This window comes from Diadema setosum, chromosome 8, assembly GCF_964275005.1.
Source record: "Diadema setosum chromosome 8, eeDiaSeto1, whole genome shotgun sequence".
Lineage (NCBI taxonomy): Eukaryota > Metazoa > Echinodermata > Echinoidea > Diadematoida > Diadematidae > Diadema > Diadema setosum.
In genome coordinates this window covers 8,367,309-8,390,818 of record NC_092692.1, presented here as the reverse complement: position 1 = coordinate 8,390,818, position 23,510 = coordinate 8,367,309, and the positions used below count along the sequence as shown (strand labels likewise).

General features: G+C 36.6%; 2 protein-coding genes across 2 annotated transcripts; both read right to left on the bottom strand.

Moving 5' to 3' along the window:
• Window positions 1-4,924: 4,924 nt before the first annotated feature.
• On the bottom strand, window positions 4,925-5,764 carry LOC140231788 (galanin receptor 2b-like). Its single transcript, XM_072311944.1, has one exon. It carries the CDS (start codon window positions 5,762-5,764, stop codon window positions 4,925-4,927), a length of 840 nt encoding a protein of 279 aa, XP_072168045.1.
• Window positions 5,765-12,360: 6,596 nt separating this feature from the next.
• Window positions 12,361-13,389, bottom strand: LOC140231787 (pyroglutamylated RF-amide peptide receptor-like). The gene has a single exon (XM_072311943.1). The coding sequence runs from the start codon at window positions 13,387-13,389 to the stop codon at window positions 12,361-12,363; it is 1,029 nt and encodes a 342-aa protein (XP_072168044.1).
• Window positions 13,390-23,510: the final 10,121 nt, after the last annotated feature.

Below are 23,510 nucleotides of genomic sequence, written 5' to 3'. Positions count from 1 at the left end.
GGCCCATGTTATGATACTAGCATTAATGTGTTAATTGCTTTTCATGATTATGATACTAGTCTATGTGAAGGATGTTTCGCTAACGCTATTGCAAATTACTAGTTTAGCTATCCATAGCCCAATCTCAATTTCTTTGCAATCAGCGGAGTTCTCTCTTTGTTCATCTTCCTTTGTTCTTCTGACCTTCACAAGTCCATTCTGTGCTTCCCTTGCTTTGCCCTTGCTCTCACTTCAGTACTTTCGCTCCGTCCTTTCTCATTTTGACTTTGCTTGGTCTTTCAGGACTCTTGCCCTGCTCTCCTAAGTTCAACTTTGTCTTGACTTTCAGAGTTATTGTCCTCATCCTTCGCCCCTACCTCTCACTGTCCTTCAGCCTTTTCAGCTTGCTCCCTTTGCCCTTAACTCTCACTGTCCTTCAGGCCTTTGTCATTTGTGCTTGCTTCTTATATTGACTTTCTCCTGTCCTTGTATCCTCTCCTTCCCTAAGACTTTGAGCTTCTTTTATATCTATGTGCTCAAAGACGTCCTTCTCCTATATACTCCGCAGCGCGATAAACGTCTTTCTCGTGACCTTCATGACTGGTCCTCTCTATCTCTCTCGAACAAGAGGAGCTTGTTTGAAAGGGGTATATAAGACAGACTTTATATTTATCTTGAGACTCACTTTCTTGGAAGAAGTTATCGAGAGGAGATGGAGTGAAGAGTTTGTCAGCTAAGAGTGAAACCCGTGTTTGAACAGCGAGAGAGTAACCAACGAAAGAGATTAAGAGTCAACCAGTCCAGAAACTGTCTCCAATCATGTTAGCTTGTTGTATTAGCCAGTAATAATTCCTTCACCGCATCGCACCTCTTATGCCTGGCGAGACATTCTCAAAATCCATCCCTGTAAATGTGTTAGAGTGATTCTCCATAATAAACTTCTTAACCGTGATTTCTGCCTGATGAATGTAATTTCTCCCTGACTCTCGGCATCCATTGGCAATAACTTCAACATACTTTGGGACTTTCACAGAATAGGAAATATATTCTGCCCATCTGCGACAAATATAAGTCGCCATCACAACACACATATATATATATATATATATATACTCCTAGATGGGTCATTTGGAAGACATTTCCATTTGTTTTATATGCAAATTTATTATTACATGTTCAATGGCAGTTTACGCAATGGAGACACGAAAATTGTCTCCTTAATGACCAGTTGTCTCCCTAATGAAGACACTTCCCCCCAATATGTCTCCCTAAGGTGCCAACTAGGGATATATATATATATATATATATATATATATATATATATATATATATATATATATATATCCGTTTGGTATATATCCGTCGGGAATATGTAGTTTGTTGAGGATTGAAAAGTGCTCAATGCTGTAAAGCAGAGCATATTAGGCGTAATCTCCGAAATAAAATATCCGAAACAAAAACGCACTCAATAAAAGGTCCGAGCTTATATCCAAATGCAGACACCGGAAAAGAAAAATCATCCATGCGTCAAACCGATCCACCGCGCCACATGAGCACAGAAACACACCACTTTGTCAGTCTGCCTGAAGATCGCGACAGCGTGAAACCGCCGGTAGCAGACATGGCACCAAAACACAGGTACGCCTATATCTATATTATATATATATAGATATATATATATATATATATATATATATATATATATATATATATATATATATATATATATACAAACGCTATATAATTCATATTACACAAGGCAAATACATTACATTGTAATTTATCAATTGTCTTGGATGGCTGACAGCTGATTATTGATATATATTGACTTGAGGTACTTCCCCCTAAACTTTCGATTGAGCTCTTCATTTATGATCCACCAGTCATATAGGCATATACGTTTCATTTATGATAATGTATAGGCCTTATGTATAGGAAAGGGCGGGGGGGGGGCAGAGCAGATTTACCCAGAATCCCGAAATGTATGAATTCCTTGACAGTCCTTTGTATGGGCGTTGGAAGCGTTCTTCATTAGATCGTGTTTCATTTACACTCAATCCATTAAAGTTTCTGCAACCTTGGCTATAGATTATATCAAATCTTTATGAATTTGATTAGTCAAAAAAAAAAATAGAAACGTCGCTATGGCGACAAGTATCGCATTAAGTCTGTTGTACACCTATAGTGTGAGACGACAGTTTCACACAATTGGTAAAAAACTTTAATGGCATGTATATGAAATTTTGACGGCACAACCCCATTTGCTGTTGTTGTTATTGTTGTTGTTGTGGTCATACATTCCTTGAACCACATTCCAATTGGATGGTAAAGTGTTTCAGAGCGGCAGGCTGCCTATTCGGTAATTTGAGCATTTTCGCTTGACATTTGTCTTTGAACATTACCCTTTGACCCCCACATGTTCATTCAAATAATCACCAACTGCCGTGATATCCAATTTTCATGACGATATTGATCCTTTTTTTTTCTCAAAATACGGGGAAAATTGTGACATTTCAACATGATCGATTAACCTTTGACCCCATAACCCAATTTTTACTCACAGAATGATTGCGCAGTAATACAGGAGTAATTTAATTAAGTGTATGCACAGAGTAATTTGCGAGGTTTGGAGAACATGTGTAATTTCAGAATTATATAGCAGATTTTTGGATTTTCACCTGTCCTTTGATCCTTGACTTTTGACCTCATGACCCAAGATTTCTCAAGAGAATCATTGTCATACAAACAGTACATGCATCAAGTTTCATGAAAATAACCTGAGCCTTTTCCAAGATATGGAGAAAATAGCAAAATTCATATGTTTTCACTTGACCTTTGACCTTTGAACTTTGACCTCCGTGGTCCAAAACTTGCCAGAGAGAATCTTTACCGGGGGTCCGTTTCATTGAGTCATCACATAATTTAAGTCTTTACATGAATCTTAGAATGGCCAAAGTCGCTCCTATGTAGCTAAGAGAGATTTTCAAAGAGCAGTAAAATCCATTTCACGAAGTCTCTCACAAGTGTGTCTTATGAGCGGAAAGTCTCTCATAAGACTTTCATGAAACGGAGCCCTGGTGATACATAACATGCACTAAGTTTATTAAATACCTTCAGGTATGGCAGAGATATGGGGAAAAGTGATATCTTAAGAATTTGACCTTAAGCGTGTGCATCCAAAAGTTGACAGCCATTCACAACTTCGTCTATTCATAGATACAGTTATGTGCCAAACTTCCTTTAAATGTCTTTTAAAAAGGTTATCAAGTTACACAAGTGTTGGACTGAGGGTCACCAACTCAATATCAGGGAAATAACTTCTGATATTAGTTCAACGCTATTGTTTTAGATAGGACCTACGCTATAATCTTCAATGACGTCAGTTTAAAGGTGTGTTTTTTTTTTTTTTACTATAAAGTAGTACGGCCTACTATGAACAATGGTGTTTAAGTTTCATGAAAAGTTGGTGGCAGACATTTGAATAAGATGTCAATAGATACAATACACAAATATCGTATAAGTGCGAGAATTGGAGTATATATATTTATTTGACATTTGACTTATTTTGCACAGAATAATATTTACATGAAAATTGAAAACAAAGAGGTAACAACAAAATCAACAAAATACATAGCTCATAAAACAGAAAAATCAAAATATTGACATGCATCATTAACCTGTACCCGTAGGGTCATTCCTAAGTGAACGTAGGGCCTATATGAAAAATTCACTTTTCTAATGAGCAAACACCTAATCAAACAACGAAGTGTATAGCTGACCGTGATGCAGTCATTTTGTTCCTATAACTAGTAAGTTTATAGAATTAACTCCTAAATAATATTGTGAAGTTTGAATATACTGATATATGGTTTGATATATGCATGTATGTACAAAAGTGAAGTTGTTGTAAGAGAACCAAAAGTTAGCGCGAGTGCTATACATGCATAACAATGCCTATGAACATATTACATGTATTATTCACCAAAATATTTTCTACCTTATATTCTTGTGAATGAAAATTTAATGTGTATGTCATGCATTTCATGACAGGCTCTCTGTGTATTGGCTTTTTCTGGTTAATGTCCCTCGGCAAGAACTTCTCGAATCTAACTCGGGTATATAGGATGTTGAAAGTTAACCTACCATCGTTTTATATTTTGGCAAATAAAGTAAACGGTCCGTTCTTTATCTCTTGTTACATAGGAGTGTTAATTATACTGACTAATATTCTACCATATGTCGTAGATTGCCTGTCAGCAAAACAAACAAAAATTGTGCAAGTGGAATATCTATTTTAACTGGAAAACGTCCATGACAGGCAGTTATGTGAAGGTTGCTTTGGTCTCGTTCTGTTGTTCGTAACGGACGAAAGTAGGCCATCGCTTTCGTTGCCTTTTTTTTTTCTTCCTTTTTTTTTGACATAGATGAGATGCGGTTCAAAATAAATTTGCATGAAGTTACCCGCACTTCAGTTCCAGACAGGATATGCTGCTGAATGAATGTTTGTAAAGCAAATAAGAATATGCAGTGAAACAATAACACGTATAGTCAGAATAACGCCAACTTTCCCTTATACACACTATTTCACTCCGTCATGGATGTGGTTCTTCCATGTAAAATAACTATCCATATAATAAAAAAGAAGAAAGATGTCATCCACTTTTCTAATCTATCTATCTGTCACAATGTCTGTATTCATTCTCTTTCCCTTTGATAACATCCTTTCACCTTTGAACTTTTTATAATCACATATAATTTGTTTTCTTTATTTTTTTCTTTTGAGAAATCTGATGAACGCCGCAGACAACAGGAACGACACTTCGTCAGTGTTTCCGTCCTGCAAAAAGATGTCAAATCCCCATAAATACAATATGTGAAAGAAACCGGGAGCTTCACAAGAATGGCTTGCAGGGCCTACAAGCTCGTTATGAGAGTCAATGTTAATTTATCCTGACTGGGTCATTTCTACCGTATACATGTCCGATGTGTTTGACCGTTGCGAACTTCGGCGACAATGACACATATATTTCAGTCCTTGTTGGAATTTGCGATACTGGAATGTGTACACGAAGGGGTTGATCCAAACATTTATAAATGCGATGCAAACGGTTAATGTGTATACTAGCCCGTTTAGGTCTACGTCTCCTCCAAAGCAGAAGAACACGAATATGGTGACATTCGGCGTGTAGCACACGCAGTAGCAAACGCTGACGGTGAAAATCGTCCGGATAACATTTCGGCGGGCTCGGCCCCGGTAGTCAGCTTTCTGATGAGTTGAGTTCATCTCGTCTTTACCCCCCATCGGCGTTTGGCGAAGCGTGCGAACAATTTTGATGTAAGCGGCGGTGATTATGCCAAAGGGTCCGCTGTATAGCATGACAAAAGTGAAAATTCCAATGGCGGGTTGCATAATTTCGTTAGGCCATTGAAACCGATGACATATTCCATCTTCAATTCTGGCTATCGTCATTAGATAGGTCATGTGAAGACAGCCGTAGACCCACGGTATCAATGCGAGTACTCGCATCACCTTCGCAGAGACTCGTCTGTATGGTATGGGGTAGACAACCGCCAGGTACCGCTCAAGCGCCATCAATGTCAGGTTTACCACAGACGCTGCGTAAGTCACCCAATACAGAAACTGGGTGTGCCAGAAGGTACACACAAATCTTGCGAGAACCGTGTTGGTCGGCAGTGGTGGCATCGGCACCACAAAAATCGCTACGAGCAGGACTGAGGAAGTGAAATCGATAAGAGACTGGTTGACAAACAAGATGTTTGTCATATCGTGCAGCGATTTGACGCTAGCAATAACGAACAAAACCATCCCATTCCCCGTTATCCCCAGCAGACCAAACGCAGTGTATACAATGCTGGTCAGAAGTGACCAGTTTCTGTTTTCAAAAATTTCAAGAGACGAAGTATTTGAAGAATTCATTCTTTCAGAAATTAAGTCGAAAAATTACAGATCAGCAAAGCGGCAATAAAACTATCGTCACGAGCTGCTGGATTATTATACCCTTTCTCATCCCGCTCCCGGCTGGATGGCAGCACGCTATAAAAAAATTGCACAAGGCATCCTTGCTATTGTGATTGACAACTCGTACTTGTATACTCAATGAGTGTCACGTTTTCCCTCTCCTTATTCTATATATTGCACGACTATTTTATGGGGGGGGGGCTGATTTACTCTCATGACGCGTTTCAATCGTGATGAATAATGGAACTTGTTTTTTTATCTAAGTGCTTAATCAAGCCATCAAATTAAATGGTGTGGGGGGGGGGGGGTTACATTGTGTATGTCATACTACCTATCAAAGAGAGCTAACAAAAGAGACAGTGAAAAGTGGAATCAAGTGTAATTCACTAATCATAATTCAGCGAAAACTGAAAATGATGTCATTTCGAAGTTTAGTAGACATATCACATCAGTGAATTATGCATATACCAAACACCAATGTGGTCTGTGGTATACGCCATTTACGTTATCATTTTGTGATCATGTCGGATCTGAAGAGTGTATGCTTGGGTCTTTGGTTTTGGATAACAGACCGAAGTTTGGGGTATACATTACCCTGCAAAAACATCGGTGTTAGATTTAACACCACGGGTGTTAAATCTAACACCAATCAAGTGTCAATAGAGGACCACACCCACAGGTGTAGAAAAGTGTTCACCTGGCACTTCGTGGTGTTAATTTGACACTGCGCTGGTGTTAATTCAACAATGACACCGCATGGTGTTGATTTGATATTGCAGGTGTTAATGTCAATGGTATAACACCCGCCCAGCTTCGTTAGGAGACCACACCAACTGGTGTTACTGTGGTGTAAATGTGTTCACACTTTTTTTTTTCAAAAATCGAGTACTTTATCGGAAAAATTCTTGATCGTCTTGTTGGAGTTCAAAATTAACAAGTAAAACAGTAAACTATGAAACTATTCAAAAAACAATTTTATATTTTGAAGTGACACCCGGAGGTGTTGATCTAACACCACAAATGAGCACCGAAAATTTAACACCAGCTCGGTGTTTCGTATCTAACACCGGACTTTTTGCAGTGTATGAAGCTTTAAATGCTACCTCTATTGCTGCTTCTATATGCTCCTCATCCCCCTTTTTTCACTTCTGATGACCGACGTTTCTGAAAGAATCAATTCTTTGAATACTTCGTATCTGGAAATCAAATTCACTAAGATGTCTTCTTGAATAATGCAGACGATAAGAACTTTTCAGTCATTGTCTTGCTGCAGAGAGATGAAAGAATCTACAAACACTGCTTTTTAGTGGACCTCTCAGTTCTCTTTTTTTATCCTCTAAATATATATTTGTATTTTCCCGTCTGTACACATAATTTATTTTCATTAGTTTGTTGACTATCCTTCGTACTTTGTAGTGTATTAATCTTATGATGGATTTTCTGATTTACCTTGTGTTATGTTCTGTTGGAAGAAAAATGAGAATGAATTAAATGAATTGAACTGAATTGAATTTAATTGAATTTAATGCATGTGAAGATGTTGTAATAGCCATTATGAAGGATTCACTTTCACTGTTGAACTCTAGTATAACCCTTTCTCGAAGAGTAATCGTACCTTTAAATCGGACACCTATTTGAACTGAGCTGCAAGAAGAAGTACCGGTATATAGCTGGGGAATGAGTGAATTATCATGACTGTGCCTATACCGTATGGTAGTACGCAGTCATTCTATAGAATATAGATTCTATAGATCTATGATACATTCTCGACATGCTCGAAGTCTATGGCCCCATTTCACAAACTACCTCCATGCCTGAGACTTAGATCGTACAATAAAAGCAGTAGGACATCGAATACCATTCAGGATGTCAAACCTTGAAAATCGAAAAGACAATATCATACTAATATCAGTTTTCTCCCTTTATAGTTAATGTTATAGAAAGGTTTATTTATTCGTGTCTTTTAAAGGCCCTACCTCGTAGCCCAGGGACTAAATTGCGTATATCATTACCAATAATACGTACAGACAAATTCAAACCTTCAGACAGTTACAAAATAAAATATTTGCACGTACTATATCATAAAAAATGAGTGAGAAAATATCGTAATTACACAAATCAATATCTTCAGCTTTATTCGGAATATATATATATATATATATATAATATAAAACATACACAATAAGGACGTATTACACACTTTTGAAAATAAACATCAGAACTATGAAAATAAAATACTGTATAGCGACTGTTAAGGTATATTTACGCAAGTCCTTCACTTGAATGCCGAAAACCTAAACACTCTGCGCTTAGAATATTGATAAGAACATCATATTAACAGAAGTTTGCCTGCCTAAAGTTGGTTATGACAAGAGGTGCACTCGAACAGTATAGTGCACAATCAAGCAAAAATATGTAATGATTACTTTGTTGAAACTCCTCGGATATTATTCGATTAAAGGGATGGTACAGTATTGGTGAAGATGAGAATTGGGCTTTTAACTTTTTGCGAGATACTAAGAAAACACTTATGATATACTACAGAACATACCATTTTAAGAGGAATTCAAAGTCAATTTGATGAAAATCGGGTTTAGAATGACTGAAACATCCAAAAACAAAGTAAAATCAAAGCGATCGTAATAAAGTGTGGGACCCACACTTTATAAGAATCGCTCTTTTTTGGATATCTCAGCCATTTCAAAACCAATTTTCATCAAATAAATGTTTAATTCCTCATGGAATTACATGCTCTTTCATATTTCATAAGAGGTTTCTCATTATCTCACCAAAAAATGTTACAAACCTGAAATTAGGTCTCAACCAAAACTATACAATCCCTTTAAGAATGTTGCACCGTCCATTTATAGCATCATATGTATTAACATACAAAATAATGATGCACAGGACAGAGTGGATCGGTGAGAAATGGATGCGCGAATTAACTCTGGAATATTGTTTAAACCCACTCCCTGCGCTCATGGGTTTTAGACGGTTCCCCAAAGTTAAACGAGAGCACTCGATTTTCACCGATTCTCAAAATAGGCCTTTGCATTACGAGTATCCGTTTTATAAAATGGGTCGGTACATTTTTCCCCATCATGGGTCGGTACACGCGAACCTATACTATACAATTAAGGCGTTAGCCATGCGTTTGGATTTTACTGGACGCATGGCCCTGCCTTCGGATTCTACCGGACGCATGGCTCAGTGTGAATCAGTAAAAATCATTGCATGATAATTTACTAATCAGATTGCAAAGATTCTAAAGCCCATTTTATAGAGTAAGATACTAATTCAATTCGTAAATGATTCATTGCTGTTGGTGTTGTAGCTTCTGTGATAACTGCGTCTTCAGTAAATATATAACGTCAAAATGAAAATGAGCATAAATACCAATGGTGTACTTGTGTAAAGTCAACAAACGCACATCAAAACAGGAAGGACCATTCACAAACCTATACCCCTCAAATATTACATGCTATAGTGCGTTCCCGTTAAAGCGAAAGCGGTTAAAACGAAACTCTCGTTACAACGTAGTCGAACTTCAGGTCCAAAATTTATTGTCTACATATCTTTATATATTCAACTGTTTGGCTACATACAACGATATTTCGATGTCTGACGAAAGAAAACTGGCGATTCCGAGGACTTTGTATTCACTTGTCGTTTTTGCTTGACTGAAATATTTCCTATACCATCAAAACAAGAAGTCCAATTGAAACATCATTACATGCAGAGTTACACTGTTAATGTTATCTTTTGTTATAACAGGAAACATGAAACTATGCTCAGTCGATTAGAAGGTGCATTCCATTTTAAGACGTATTAGTAATAAAGCAATGATTGACAGATGAGGTCACATGCAAAATATTGGTTTGGAAGGTGTTTGTTGTTGTTGTTGTTGTTGCTGTTGTTGTTGTTGTGGTTGTGGGTATTTTTTTTTTTTTTTGGTGGGGGGGGGGATATCGAGTAACCTGAAGAAAAATTGGAGAAAATTATCGTAAAATAAATCGAATGTATCTAGTTTCGCACCACAAGTGATGTTGAGGGTATCATGAATCAACACAAATTAAAATGCATTTGCACCACTAGTCCGTTAACCTGTGTGTCTGTTCAAGGAAGTTCAAGAGATTGTGTTACAACAATCTTATTCCCTTTTAACTCCTGTTCGATGCCTTTGCCAAGTCAAAAAATATTGAAATAAATTATGCAATGTTGTACAGATAGGAATACATCGATTCATGTCTCATTGCATAATATCACTAGCTACTCTTTGAGGGAGATATGTGTTCGCTATGATGGTACAGCTGTAACTATACTTTTCGCCATCTATATATATACTTAATTGATAACAGATGAGCGGTATAGCGCTATACACCATCTTCACTTTTAGCAGGTTTACACGTTCGGCATTGATTATATACGGCACATATGCCGTATTAACACAGGGTGAAACCCAAAACTATGACTGTACATCACCAATTCATGATTAATGACAAATGACATTCCTCTTTCTTATTTGGCTAGGCACTTCACTTGTTGTCAAAGCAACATAATGTATAACCTTGCTCAATGTAGCAATTTATTGAATATGTTTTCAAACAAACAATCAACCTTTGTACAACAGCCAACTAAACTGACTCGTCAATTAACATTGCGGAAGCATCTATTTTATTGTGTTTGCATTGAATGCACACGCATCAACAAACCTTTTGTATCAATATTGCCAAATACCAGGCATTAACAATAAACATTTTGTTGCTGTCATGGTGTATATTCTAGCAAGCACCATTACAAGGATTACGTGAATAATCATTACATCACAGGACGGTTGCTTATCTCAATGAATGTAAGTACCAACATGCCTTATATCACAAATCACCCCTTTTCTGCTTAGGTCCTATATGTGTTACTGTATGTCCCCAAAAATTACAACGGGACCCTCTGCAGTGACTGCTTTAAAAAATAGTGAATCAATCCAAATACAATGGCAGGGTATGAAAGGATAACTTATTTTCCACATCTTCTAGAAGACCCCATCCAATTTGAAAGAGAAATGACGATCTTTGTAGAGCATGTCAGGAATCCCTAATTCTCTCCTAGTTCTGTCAGTTGTGTTTTACACATTAATATGCAGTTCCAAAGCATAATGCTAACATTGGAAGAATCAGACCCATGACATACTTTACAATGATCCACATTTTTCTGTGACCACTGACCAAACTGAATGAAGTTTTCTGCAAAATATAGGTAAACGTTATATTCTTGGACCATGAAATTGCATTCAAACAGTTTAATCATATTTTACGTTATTAATGCGGAAATCCGATTGCATTTTTTTTTTTTGGGGGGGGGGGGGCAAACTGTATTGTTGGAAAAAGCACGGAATGAGCATCGTCAGTGACTTATCATATTGTATCAATGCACAATTGCTCTTACAGAGCATCTACAGATTGCCAAATATCTTTAAAGAAGAAATAGAATATACATGTATATTTTTGTCATCTGTTTTTTCTCTAAACACACCATGTTTTTATTTTTTTGTACTTTTGATTTACTTTGTTTCACTTGATACTGTGTACCTTTATGTACATGTGCGCCTATATATAAGTTTTGTAATATGTCATTTTCACCTCATGATGCAAGGACATACATGTATTTTAATGATGACGAACAGTCGTGTTAGCTGAAACATGTGCCATGCTTCAATAAAGAAATGAAATGAAACATACACGTAATAATCATTATACAGTATCATAATCATCTGCGCAAAGGACAGATCCAGAACATAAATACATTTTGTTTCCATACATATTCTAAAAGACAATACTGGATAGTAGAAAAATGTTTTTTGTTTTTTTTTTACGGATTTCTTCTTAGTAATTTGCTTCAGATTTTACTTCTTTGTAATTGCCATTGATCTCCGAGAGTATTAACCTTCTGAAAAGCAAATTTGGTCTATGTACATCAAGTTGTAATATTTTCGTCTGGTTTAACTTATATTAAAGCATGGTATATACAATTAAGTGATTTTTTTAATCGTATTGAGATAACAGTCAGAAGGAAGGTTGGTCTGTATTTACTATTTTACAAAGTTTGATCTGATAGATATCTATATGTCTGAGCAAAGTGACAAGACACTTTAACAATGGACAAATTTTGATCTCTTAATGGCAGTGACACTCAGTTAAATAAAAAAAGAATTGTGTTGAGGAATTTGGAATGGGAGCCATTGCAGATCCTTGCGAAGGAAACGTTGGCACAATAATGAAAACACTAGCAACAGTGGTTAGTCCTTCTAGAGATTCACACCCGAAACAAATGATATAATACAAAGTCATCGTCTGATCATTTGGAATGTTTTCAGTAATTATGATAAGTCCTGCGTATTTGGCCTTCTACGAAGAAAGCTGTTCTTGTGAAGAAATCTGTTTTATCTCTGTCCCGGTACTTACTGCGCCATGGTGGACTCCAGGAGGTTTCTGGCGCCATGCAAATGCAGTCGTCAGTCCCAGCTGGAATTTCCGATACTGGAGCGTATAGATAAAAGGGTTCGTCCACATGTTGATGAAACCGACGCACACCGTCACGTAATAGACCAACCCATTGAAGTCGACATAGCCACCAAGGCAGTAAAAGAGGTATAGAATTTGATTAGGTGCCCAGCAGACGGCGTACGATATGCAGAGAAGCATCATGGTCTTGATGATGTTTCTGCGGGCGACGTTCCGGTAGTCTCGGGACTGATGCACCCCTCCTTTGAGCTTGCTCGAAAAGGCTGCGTCCTGCCTACGAAGCGCCACCACGATATGGCCGTACATGGTGATCATCGCGGCGAATGGTAGAAAGAAAAAGATCACAAATGTGCAGATGCCTACCACTGGCTGCATGATCTCGCTCAGCCAGAGAAACTGGAAACAGAGAAAGTCATCGACCCGCGTCAGGAAGGGGAGGTAGCTCATATACAGGAAGCCAGAAATCCACGGGATTAAGAAGACGAGGACAGCGTTGCGCCGTTTCATCTTAAAGCGGTAACGCAAAGGTTTGACCACCGCCAGGTACCGCTCTGTCGTCAGAATCGCCAGGTTGATTACTGTCGCCGGGAACGTGGCCCAGAAGGGATACTGGGTGTACCAGAAGCCGCAGAGAAAGCTGGCGAGGAGTTGGTTGTTTCTCGGCAGAGGAGGCAGCGGCGCCACGAACAAGGCCATGAGCAGGAGTGACGACGTGAAATCGATGAGGGATTGGTTGGCGATAAGGAGATTGGTGGTATCGCGGAGCTCTTTGACTCTGGCAATGACGAAGAGCACGATCCCGTTACCGACCACTCCTAGTATACCGAAACAAATGTAAATGATAAAAGTTGGTCGTGAAAGCTCAATTTCGACGACGTTGATATCACTCGCAGTGGTTGTCGAATTGTTCATTTTTTAGATATAATCGTGAGCCAAGATTTTGTGTAAATGAAACAGGATATAACGCTGTATAGATGTCTAAAGCTCTAACTCTGGCTGTATGCAATCGCGCAGATTAGCTCGATATTGCGTTTTACACAACCGTGGTCACAAAAGTCCAAAGTTCAAAAAGCACTGAAGTCAGTAATTGGCAGTTAACCGAAGTGTTACTTATATCAATCCTAGTAACTTAGCTTGCTATATATGTATTTGATATCAAACTTAACGAATGAAAGCTCTCATCTCGTCCTATTGGCTAGAGTTCGCCGGTTCTAAAACGTTTATCTAATGCAAGCATTTAAATTAACGTGTTGAATGATGCATGGAGAAAACCCTCACTCGCAAACTCGAGTTGACAAAAAACAAAACAAAACAAAATACACGCTTTTCTTATATTTCATATGACCATTTAAACCTATTTTTAAATTGCCATTAAAGCCCATTTGATTCACCCTTGTAAGTATACCTCACATATTCTATCATTTACTTCAAACAATCTCTCTGGAAAAAAAAGAAAAAGTTATTTGATAAAATATTTTATCGATTCACCATTTCTTTAGTTTCACCTTGAGAAAGCAACTATGTGCAAGGAGTTAATTTAAACTTTGACAAAGCATGGGAGTAAAAACGAAAATATAAAAAAAAAACTTAAACCTTTGAACAATTGCCATGATGGCCTGTCGGTGTGTTTTCACCATTTTGAGGATAGCCGTTTCTATAAAGCAGCTAAAAGCTTGCATTCATATACTTGCAATTCATGTTGCTCTGTAGCCTATAAAAAGCACACTCAGAGAGAAGGCAACAGTTAAATCGAATATATTGAATGTCATCTTTATCTTTTGAAATCAGTACCCATTGGATCGCATTATCTATATGGCTTGTGTGGAAGTTTCTCTTGAAAATCTAGTCTGTATCCATGATCACTTTAGCATTGCTTTTGTACATCAGTTCAGATCAATAAAAATTATCGACCCATCGCTCAATATACGCGTTTTGAAAGACATGATGGAAACTAAGCATTTTGAAAGAGATAATGGAATCTACCCATTCTGGAGTGATGACTTCAAATCAGTAAGTGCTCCTTTGAAACCGACACGAAAGATATGAAAGTAGTTTTACTTTGATATATCTTAAACTGTTTTTCCTTCCCCTCTTTTTTTTTTTTTTTTTTTTTTTTTTTTTTACTGCGCTTTCCTTTCTTCTACTGTATTTCCAATGTTTTCATGGCAACCAAATAGCCGCATTGCCTCAATTTTATTTCCTTTTGTGGCTAAAGTCACGTAAGTGGCATTTTGTTCTAACAACATCTCAATTTACAAAGAAAAAGCTCCATGGTAACTTGTAAATGCATATATGTTTTCAAATCATATACTGATATAAACCTATCAGTCGTTTTTCAATCAATGTCATCCACTACAGTTTCGCTCGCTGAAATTGTATTTTGACATGTAAGGCTCGTGGGTCTTCAGCTTCTTGAGTGCTACGCACTGCTAAGTGTGCACAGATTTCTTGTGAGGTCTACTAGAGTCCAGTCTAGGTCCCCAATAATCTAATTTGTTTGTCAACATGCTCAAGATTGATTCGCTGACTAATTTCGCAGAAGAAAGTCAGTCAAAACACTTAATGTTTTATCATGAAGGTTACGAATTAAGAAATTGCAATTGAACCTTCTTCAATCATTTCTTCTTATTATGTTTTCGTTAAAGCGACCAATAATTTTATTTGCAGGACATCTTCAATTCTTACAGTTACTCTCAAACTACTCATTATGGTTCTTTGTTCTTGTGAACACAAAGTAGAAATGTATCCAATTTAATTCAAATCAAATAAGATGGATTTTCCAGTTGCCACCACAACGAACTGAACTGAAAATGTGCGCAGCTATGAGGATAATATAAGGGAAGACAAAACGGATTGCAGAAAGACTTTCTTTACACATTATGACCCGGGATTATGACTCAATAGCCATTATTGTTATTAATTCAGGCTGGCATGATCCTACTGTCGCTTCAAAAATTGATTCTACGCCCATCAGTATAAATTCATTCACGTCGTAAGAATTTCACTCGATATTGCAAATTGAATCAATTACTGCCATTTAGATAGACTATCATTCGTCTTCCGCAAAGAAAAAAAATACAGGAAAAAAAAAACAACAACAACACACACACACCTTATCTGCCAACCCTCGTTAGCCTACAGGGTTGTGACCGAATCTTTTACGAAAAACAAAACATCTTGAGATATTAGGAATATGAATAGTGTGGTAACATTTATAGAATCTGCAGAAGACGATTATGATTAGTTCTTTATATTTACCGACTACTGTAATGATTTTAACTGTTCATAACATCTCATCGGATAAGATTGTAAATGTTTTTTATGTCCCACTCATAATTATATCATGCTATGCTACTTTTCAGTTTTCAAATCCGAGAACCCCGTTGGTTTGTAAATCAGTTAACCAATTATCAACGGCGAACTGCTAGAGAATGTGGAAAATTCAGAATCTGAACTGGAAAGGATTAAGTTTGAATTACTTCCTGGGATCCAGCACTTCACTCATGTTGAAACACATTTCCTGTGAAAGTAATACCACTTAAATTAATTTGATAACGATGATGCTGCTTTGCATCTATTGATATGTTCATCATGTACAACCTCACAACTCCAAGTCAAATTTTGCGATCGATCTACAGGGAGTTCTGTCTGAATGCTATATCCAGCAGCAGATCTGGTACTACTTTTAGTTATCATTATACACTTCTGTACATCTGATTTGAACCATTGTCCATCTCTGTGGATATGTGAATATTTCGCTTAATGCTTTTATTTATCGTATTTGCCTAACTGTGTACGTGTCAATTGTCCGTTAACCTCAAGAACCTTTATGCGCACGCACCAATGATGATAATTCTGAACAGAGCCTTCTAATATAACGCTCTGATTCTGAACTAACTATGCGCCCTCTATCGTGGGTACAAAATACAGAATATTTAATGACTTACACAGCTTATGACTCATACATAAAAAGGCTATTATTTCTACAGGAACCTATTGTAAGAAGAGCAGCGTCAATGTTTAACTCTTGTACTTAGCGCATAATTGCAATTTTCTTTAAGCATTATTGAAACACATTTCGAAAATAATATGAAAGTGTAGAATGCAATTGGCGAGTAATTTGATTGTTACAGAACATTAGGTCAAAAGAGGTGTTGACTGTTACATTATTTTGTGGAGATATTTTCAATTTTTACTGTGAAGCTTTGTCACTTAATGAAGTCACATTGAAGTTGTAGTTTCAGCTTTAGTTTGATTTTATTTGTCCACTTGTTAAAATATACAAAAATGCACACAAATGCACAATGAAAATGACAAAATCAGAGACTACTAATCCCAGTCTTAACATAAATGTAAAATGTACAGTTCGACATATTTGAAATGTACAATTATACACCTGTATTACAAGCTATTGAATATAAATCGCCAATGAATTATATCAAATGTTTTTTTTTTCCTTGGAGGAATATCAAATATATTTAAAAAAATAACCAGATATATTATTATTGCAAGTCGAATCTTAATCTATTTGTAGGTGTTAGCAACGCCACCCGTTTAGAACCTAGTTATCATTCATTAACCAGAATAATACTAAAATACTCTGCTGCTTCGATAATGCTGTCATGACATTTATGAACAATTATTTCGCAAGATACACTTTGAGTACAAGTGATCACTTTTCGTAAATCATATCAAAGGCTTATAAAGCTCTGATAATAAACCCAATATTTATAAAGAACAATGTAATATCTGAACATTGCCAAGTTATTTGTTAGATGTTAATTAGTTTTTGTGAATTGATAGAACTGACCATCACTTCCGCTTTTATAGATATCAGATAAAGTTGCTAGCACTGTTACAGTATAAAGGATATTTTTTGTTGTTAAACAAAATAACAATCGCAGAACATTAAAAAGAATATCTTGAAAACGAGAACAACGGATAATTGAATGTGTGCGCTTGTGATAAGTCCCGAAAATAGGAGCTTTCAAAGATTTTACATATAAAGACCATTATTGTATTCTATATCACAGCTATCAGATATCAATAAACGTAACGAAAGTGATGTAATCGAATACTTTTTTTTTATCAATCTTACATGCAGTTATAAATACATCTTGGTGATTTTGGATATTGTCCAAAAGTGTGTCACTAATTTTGTACAAAAGCTCGACTGCCTCTTTTCAACCATCGTAATTTCGTCTAGGAAAAGCATGCCGAGTTTCGCTTTATACTCAAATATGATTGTATTGCTTGAGAACTGTATATGGTTTATCAGCCACTTATCGTAACTTAAGAATGAACTAGAAAGGTCGCTATGGCCACTGGTATGCCTCCACCATAATGCATGATTCTCCTAATAGGTCTATGGTACATCGTGACAATGTGTTGAATGTTCACTTTTCTTGATCTAGGTTCAATTGGATGAATAGGAGAGCATTTATTTGGGGATTTGCGGATTTTTACTTGACTTTTGACATTTTATGAGTTAATGCATTGAGCAATTTTCAAGGTACCGGTATGGAGAAGAAGTGTAATTTCTGTATCAAATATTAAATTGTAGCATTTTAACCTGCCTTTGACTCTTGACCTTTAACCCTATGACCCTAAAATTCCCCAGAGAATCATTGTCAGGCAGAACATGTATAAATATTTACTAAGTTTCAAGATATCTTGAACCACTTCTGAGATATGGAGGAAGAAGTGAAATTCAGTACTTTCACTTGATCTTTGACCATTTGACCTTTGACCTTTTTGGCAAAAAACAAACTTCCCAGAGAATCTCTGTTGGGTAATATATGTACATGTATGCATCAAATTTAAAAACAAAATCCTGCAGGCATCACATAAATATAAGAGGAAAAAATAAAATATTAAAGAATTGACCTTGACCTTTGACCCCCTGACCTTTAGCCCCATGACCCCCAAATTCCCTAGATAATCACTGCCAGTCAGTACATGCATGTGTAGGGCCTACTACGTTCCATGAAGATACCTTGAACCATTTCCGAGGTGGAAAAAAGTGACATTTTCACTTGACCTTTGACGTTTGACCTCATGACCTTAAACTCTCACTAGAGAATCCTTATTGGGTAGAATATGAATACACTAAATTTCAAGAAAATACCTTCAGGCATTGCACATATATGGGGGAACTAGAGAATTTTTGAGCATTTGACCTTTTTATTTGACCTTAAGCATGTGCACCCAAAAGTTGATAGGCACGACTCCAAGTTTCATTAGGATACCTACAAAAGGTTTTTAGTTTATACGCTGTTCACAAAATTGAAGGAAGGACAGACAACCCGAAAACACAATGCCTTCGTGGCGGAGGAATAAAAATTGGCAAAGCCGCGGCTTGATCATTATATTTTTTTGTGCTGCCCTCTTGAGTTGCACATTCAATACAGGTCCGCTGATGGGGCTGCACCAGGCTGCACTCTCCACATTCATTCTCTCACAATAAAAAGAAAAAAAAATATGTAAATCGAAAAATACAGAAAAAGTAGAACACACACAATAGCTGCACTCATGACTCACGGCTAGTACTACCCTCCCTCCATTATTATGAAATGCCCGCGGCCCCTGTTGTGAGCTGTCTGTGGCACTATCCAAGCCCACGTATATGACCACAAGCGAAGGTGAAAATAATTGTGCAATGCAATGTATCTTAACACTTTACGCATGCCGCATTCTTGAGGCTACTACCCTTGTTGGGTCTTTAACAGGTATTAGTCTTCACCTTCATTCCACGGCACTACAGTAGCATAGTATATGTAGTACTAGTAGTCACTAATTAGTTACATGTACTGTTGATTCATTTCGTGTTAAAGTTGCTTATGGTCTTTATCCCTCATTTTAAATGGAATGATTTAACACAATCGTAATGCAACGCACTGACCTCCTAACAAACCTGTAATTTGTCAGTTTGGACAAACAACCCCTGAACATGCCCTCACTATGACACATTACGTTTTGTACTACGTCTTCAACAATAGCGGCGTTTATGTCAATGTCAATCATGTTCAGAATGAAGCGTACATAAAGTACTCTGCCAGTTTCAGGCTGCCGCTAATGACAACAATGGAAAAGAGATAATCTTCCAATGATAGCATAAAAAGTCAGCAGCTGCAGCAGAAGCAAAAATGATGGAAATCAAAACATTGTTCTTCATTACTGCCGAACCTCTTCGTTAGTGACTTTTGTAACGACTCTACGGATCGAGTCACAAAGCCAGAAGGAGACGACTGGGGCTGATCAGAGTAATGTACACAACCATGACAAAGGAGCCCGCCGTTCTCACCATGCATTAACGATTTTTGTTTTCATAATCTCGAATATTCTTTCATCCCCGATCGAGTTACATACCGAATTTTACACGGGTGAAAACACATCGCCTACGTACATTGATGCAAATAAAAAACACATACAGACCCAGACGAAGCCTTTCATTTTCTTTTTTTAGCTGCGTTGCCAATGTGAAGGTGGTGTATGAATTGTTATACAGAATCCAAAATCGATATGTTCACTCATTTGATAAATGTTTATCAAACGTCCACTTCCTTATCATTTCCCATTAATTGTTTTATAACATTCAAATCTGAAATATTGACTTATTTTGATAAGACGAATCAGTGTTTATCAGACCCGCACTGCCCTATTTTTTCCCCATGAATTGTTTCATAACATCTTCGATAAGTGCTTATATGGCGTGTACTTCCCTATTGCTTACCTTGAATTGTTTCATAACATCCAAAATGTATATGTTGACGTATGTGATAGTTATCAGACGTAGACTTCCTTATTGTTTCCCATAAATTGTTTGATAACATCCAAAATTGATATGTTGACTTATTTGCTAAGTGTTTATAGGACGTGCACTGCTGTATTGTTTTCCTTGAATTGTTTCAAAACATCCAAAATGTATATGTTGACTTCTGTGATAGTATCAGATGTGCACTGCCCTATAGTTGTAACTTTACACTCAAAGTGTATAAGAAGTTAAGAAATGCAAGATGTTTGAATATTGAGGAGTAATACCCCAAATATTAAATGTCACTCCTGATTCGTCTAAACCCAGAGAGCTGCCTTTCAAGTGGAATGGGGAAAAGATTTTTTTTTTTTTTTTTTTTTTTTTTTTTTACTTAGTTCGGCTACACGTATGTATTAACCTTACAGTTTTGTCAGGAATTTTTTGTCAAGGAAAGTATTTATGAATATGCAAGCCAGGAACAGTTAGATCGTCGTTACTCTGAAATTTGTTTAGAAGTCTCTTTACAGGTTGCACAAGATATTGGCGTGTGTAAGTGGAAATAGTCAATGAAAGTTTAGAGTTGTATCAACACAGTGCAGCATAATGTGAATTCTGCGTCACGATTATGCTTTGATGCTGCCCATAAGGTGAAGTAATTTACAGAACAAACTAAGTAGGAAAATCCAGCTATGCAGAAGATTAAGTGATTGTGATTAAGTCTTCGATTTAAAAGTTTTTCAAAGTGAATTTTATTTTTGGCAAAGTAAAAATATGAAAGATTATTTACGTACAAAAGGAGAAAGAATGGTAAAAATTTGAATGCTTCTTTACGGTCTTCATAAGATAGGCAAAACTAAAGCGTATTGGGATCTTTTTTAAACAGTAAAGGTCGTCAGATTGAAAGTGCAACCGATGTTTCTTTACTAAAGTTAGCTCGTACAAAACTTGAATACTCTAGGAAACGTGAATAAATCACAGGATCTTCAGGCCAAAGGGCTGTCTTTGAGTGATGACAATGTGACATTACAAAATGGTTATTTGAAAGCACCCATTACATTAGAAAGGGTTGAATTAATGAATAATGAATTGAAAATGCCAAAGTTTGTAGTAATGATTTGATACAAGATGAATTTTTGAAAATTTCCCTTCATAAAATGTGTTCGCTATAATACCATAATCACGCACGTATCAAAGAGGCTCGAGACATTGTGAAATATCAAAATCATAGCAGAATGTTGTGGCTGTAACCAGGAATTTATTAGATAGATTATAAGGACTTTTGCATTTACGTTTACATTGTGAAACCAAATGTAAACCTCATAATATTCTGATGGAAAAGGTGAATATTGTGTCTTGTTCAGTACATGCACAGGCTACTGTGTGATTCGTGATTGGATAGAGGAAATCGGTGTATCATTGAATTCATGAGAGAATAATATAAAGGATGAGTAATAATGCAAGGTGACTTTCCACTGTAGGTCTTGACAGATATATGCAACAACCAAAAACAATGTTGTTGTTGTGTTTTTTTCGATGAATGCAAACAAAAGGAAACGAGCCAGAAATATAGATACAGTGTAATATAAATGAAACAATGAACAAAGAAAATGTGATTCCATCAGGATTCGACCCTGAACCCTCCAGATTGCTAGACCAGTGCTCTTGCTGACTGAGTTTTGGAAAGCTCTATATAATACGATGTTCGTGATGCATCACTTCGGTGATTCCTTGCATTTAATTCAGTCCTACAGGCAACAAAATAAACAATTTCTGTCAGTCATGCAGACGCTGCTTCTGTTGGATAGTTATATATGTAAACTTTTCTTCGTCTGTCCTTTTTCCCCGCAGCAACATCAAAATCAATAAACTAATCTTGGCACTCACTATACTTCAACAACAACAAACAACTCAATAACTTGTCAAGAATAACTGCTATAACTTCTTGCAATTGAGATTGTCCTGCTACTACTGATATGATATATCACCTTGTTCTGAATATTTATCAGAGTATAGACATTGAGTTAAAGTTTTGCTAGCATGTCATGATTTATGCAAATCGATATGCGAGGATTCAGTTGACCTTTCTTTGCTCTCACAAGAAGTCTTTCATCTCGTTTCCTTTCCTTCCATTTTATTTCATTTCAATCCATTCCATTCTTATTTCATTTCATTTCACTTTCACTTTCATTTCTATCCAAAATGTAATTACAGTATAACATTTCAGAAATATACCTAAAGTAATGAAAATAATTTCGTATGATCAAGCAAGATATTTTGAACGAAAATGCAATCATATAACTGTGTAGCATAACTGTACCAAATAAAGTTGTTACAAAACGGAGGGGACTGCTGAAAAGATGCAAAAAAAAAAAAAGAACAAATACTACTAGACAGCTTCGAGGAGATTTCGGTGGGATATAAAGGCACAGTATCTCCTGAAAATGTTTCCGATTGCTGCAATTGGCGCTGTATAATAAAGTTGCTGAAGGCTACATGATTAGCCGATTCTTTGCAGGAGTCAAAAGTTAATTACACGATGGCTCTTAGCGTTACGGCAGCTAGTCGAGAATAAAGCGCATCCCACGTTTGTCTGTACGTGCTTCATTGGGCGCGACATCCACTTCAAATTTGCGCGCACGAACTTCAAAGGACTACTGCCTGAATTCAATGTCATACAATTGAAAATATTTCAATTACCATTTTCTTTTTCAATTTACGTTGATGCGGTTTTGAATGAATGGAGGAAGGGAATAAACCAAACAGAGTCACAGTATACACGAAATATAAGCGTCGAAATTACCAAGTCCGTGGCAATTTGCCCAAGCACATACATACATACATACATACTGTACATACATACATACATTATGCATACAAACACGCTTATATAAGTACATGTATCATACGTCTTTGATTCAACAATTCTCATTATCTTATTTCGATAAATATATAGGCATATATGATCATACAGGCATATCCCGCTTCCCGCATTTGGCACTATTAAATCACCTGGTCTGAACTTCTATTCCTTCTCTGTTTCTCTTTCACAAACACTGATTATCGGGGGCTTACAGCCAAACAAGCTTGCTTTCATGTACGTAGGTCCCATCATATATCTCTTTGTGCAACCCCGATTTGACCATTTATCAATATAATTACTGTTGTTATCATGTATGTATTTTTTTTTTGTAATTGTTGACAAGGTAAAAGAACTTGTGATGTTATTTTTCGATGTAGTATTGATATACGAGAAGTATGAAATAGATTGAAATTGAATTGA